The following is a 3,275-nucleotide window of genomic DNA, read 5'->3' as shown; positions in this document are numbered from 1 at the left end:
TTTAGATTATCTTATATTTTGGAGTATTCAGCTTCCCTGCCCAATACTAATCAAAAATTGGTGGTAGAAGTGGACTTTAAGGTCTAGTCAATAATATTTTATACCATGAAATTCCAAAAATTACCATTAAAGGCTGAGCACAGTGGTTCACACCTGTAATCCCAGCACTTTAGGAGGCCAACGCGGGTGGATCACCTGAGGTCAGGAATTTGAGACCAGCCTGGCCAACAAGGTGAAACCTCATCATTACTAAAATTACATAAATTAGCCAGGCGTGGTGCTGGGCACCTGTAGTCTCAGCTACTCAGGTGGCTGAGACAGAGAATTGCTTGAACCCAGAAGGCGGAGGTTGCAGTGAGCCAGATTGCACCACTGCACTCCAGCCTGGGCGACAGAGCTAGAGTCTGTCTCACAAATAAAAATAAAAAATTGTGGTCTGTTTGGATGAACAAAAATAAAAATTAAAAAAATTAAAAAATAGAACTACCGCTAGAGTGAAAAATGCCCATCACTTCAAGGCAGAAGAAAGTCAATGTAAACATAAAGCATCTTGAAGACTTTCTTCTCCATCCCAACAAATCCCAAAGTTTTCCTTGAAAGCAAGGATCTAAAACTCATTTATACAAAGCAGAAACCCCCACCAAACATTCTACAGAGGAAGAAAATAAAAGGTTTAGTGTGAAATAGGAATTCTGTATTGAAGTTATTCTCACCCAGAGAGACCAGGTTCCTGTAGTTCTCTAGCATCACATTCCTATACAAATTCTGCTGAGCAGGCTTCAGAAACTCCCACTCCTCCAGAGAGAATTCTATGGTCACATCCCTGAATGTCAACAGTTCCTGAAAAATAAAACAAAACATATTGACCAACTGTCAATGGCCAGGAGAGCTCTTAACTTGACTCCATGTGAAAAGAGAGAATTGCTGTGACTTATATGAGTTGCTAGAATTATCCAATAAGATATTTTTAACAGAAATGTTCTCTGATGTATTCTCCAACACTGAGGAAAGAAAATAGAATCTACGTGGCTGAGAGTGGTGGCTAACGCCTGTAATCCCAACACTTTGGGAGGCCAAGGCAGGCAGAGTTTAGGAATTCCAGACCAGCGTGGCCAACATGGTGAAACCCTGTCTCTCCTGAAAATACAAAAATTAGCCGGGTGTGGTGGTACACGCCTGCAATCCCACTTACTTAGGAGGCTGAGGCAGGAGAATCGCTTGAACTCCAGAAGCAAAGGTTGCAGTGAGCTGACATCACGTCACTGCACTCCTGCCTGGATGACAAGAGTGAAACCCTCTCTCCAAAGGAAAAAAAAAAAGAAAGAAAGAAAAGAAAACAGAATCCACAAAACCAGTGTAGATACTTGTCTAAATAATGCAGTATAAAATTAAGGGTATCACTCCAGATATCATCCCTAAAAGACAGTTTGAGAAGAATTTGAGGTGTGCATGTCTTCCTGCCTGATCCCCATCACTGGCCAGGACTGGAGAAGCCCAGGCATGAGACCAGGGTGAAGACTACAGTGATGACAGACAGCCTGCTCCCTGGTTGCTCCCCATTAGCCTGGACCTGTCTTCTGAAGAACACTCGTGTGGCCTCTCCCCACCTGGAGCTGTCCCTGGCTGTCCCTGTCCTCCCTGAAGCACCTCGATGTGCCCCACAGTGGGTGAGCTGTGGCAGCCAGCTCAAAGGCTGGAAGGCGCTGAGGCCCATGGCCTGTGGCCCCCAGGGATGCCACTGCCCCAGACAGGACCCACAACAAGCTGGCTGTGTCCTTCAGAAAGTCACTTACTAGTGTCTGCCCGTCTATTCCCTTTACGGGTGTCAGGTTGGAAACAGTCACTCAGCCAGCCCTCACCTTTTATAAAGGAATTGAGAGTGGGTACCTGGCAAGGCCATGCCCTTGGTATCTGCAACATGGTATGCAGGGGTAGGGGTGGAACGAGCTCACAGTGGGCTCTGCCCTGGGCCAGGTGCTGGGTGGGCTGTGCACTGAATCTTCACAGCTCGAACTCCAGTGAGCCTCCCCACATGGGTAGCAAAGACCCGAGCTCAGAGTGGGTAAAGTCTGTGCCCAGCGTGCAGTGCCCAAGGTCACCCAGCACTGCATACTGGCCTCTCTGCAAAGCCTGCCTTTCCCACCTGTGGCCCAAGAGGTATGCAGAGATGCATTTTTTTATTTTAAAAATGTTAGAAACGGGTCCCCTTCACTTCTCATTTCCTGCTTTCCTAGTATCGTGAAACCACACCTCCCAGCCTCCCTTGCACTAGGCTGTGGCCACATGACTGACTCTAGCAAAGGGAATGTGGATAGAGCCTTCCTCTTCTGCAGAGACCCTGGAGGCTCACAGATGGAGATGCCTGGATCCCTGTGGCACTCTATGGAAGAGAGACGAGAGGATGAGACCTGTGGACATTAATCTACAACCATTTATTGTGAAGTATCAGAAAAATACAGCCTGCCAACCAAACAAACAAAAAAAAATTAAGGGCATCAGCACAGGCATATACAGTTTAAGTTTTATGTTTACAGATTATAGAATAAGGTGTAAATATTACTCATAGAGAGAAGTCATGATGAGTCAGAAAGTACCTCACAAATTTTAATGTATGTAACAATGAACCACAGATCTTGTTAAAATGCAGTCTGATTCAGGTGATCTCAGGTGAAGCCTGAGTTTCTGAATTTCTGAAAAGCTAGCCAGTGATACCAATGCATCCAAATCAAGAATATTTTATCAAACACAGAGTAAGTGGGTAAGCCTGTGTTTACCCCAGTTTATCTGACTAATAAACAAAGATGAGCCTTCATTTTCCAAAGCAAGCTTCAAGCAAAGAGAATCTAAAAAGGGGAGCTTGCAGATTAAATGTGATACTTTACGTACATCAATTGGTAAATCTCCCAAGGTACTTATGAATAATAAAGATAAAAATAATTAACTTTATAATTAAAAAAAAAAATCTGGCACAGAGAACTTTAACCAAGTGATTGAAATTAACATAAACTACCCTAGAACAAATTGATGTCAGGTGTCAACACACATGGGCGGACACATCATCAGAACTATAATATTACTGGCAACGAAAAGTAACTTATAACCTGAATCTAAGCATAAAGAAACACTTTATGCAAAGTTCAAGCTACAGATATCTCCCAGGTTTGATAACCTCTAACAATGTATTTAAATAGTCTTTCCGCTCTTTGAGGAAGATGCGGTGGTAGCTGTTGTGGATCGTTAGTCCGGAAGCTCCTGCTCCTGACTCACCGCTGTTC

The 3,275-nt window shown here is 44.1% G+C and overlaps 1 protein-coding gene across 3 annotated transcripts in view; it reads right to left on the bottom strand.

The window, feature by feature from the left end:
• The window catches only part of LOC108284604 (zinc finger protein 682), an 18,748-nt gene that overhangs the window by 6,305 nt on the left and 9,168 nt on the right, over positions 1-3,275 (bottom strand). For 2 of the 3 annotated variants that reach the window (XM_017501399.2, XM_017501398.2), the window contains exon 2: positions 714-840. The exons of the other annotated variant lie outside the window; for it this stretch is intronic. In XM_017501399.2, the coding sequence (XP_017356888.1) occupies positions 714-840 (127 nt within the window). The remainder of the gene's footprint in view (positions 1-713; positions 841-3,275) is intronic. 3 annotated transcript variants of the gene reach the window in all.

The sequence above is a fragment of the Cebus imitator genome, unplaced genomic scaffold, assembly GCF_001604975.1.
Source record: "Cebus imitator isolate Cc_AM_T3 unplaced genomic scaffold, Cebus_imitator-1.0 Scaffold280, whole genome shotgun sequence".
NCBI classification, from domain to species: domain Eukaryota; kingdom Metazoa; phylum Chordata; class Mammalia; order Primates; family Cebidae; genus Cebus; species Cebus imitator.
This window is presented reverse-complemented; position numbering and strand designations above follow the sequence as displayed.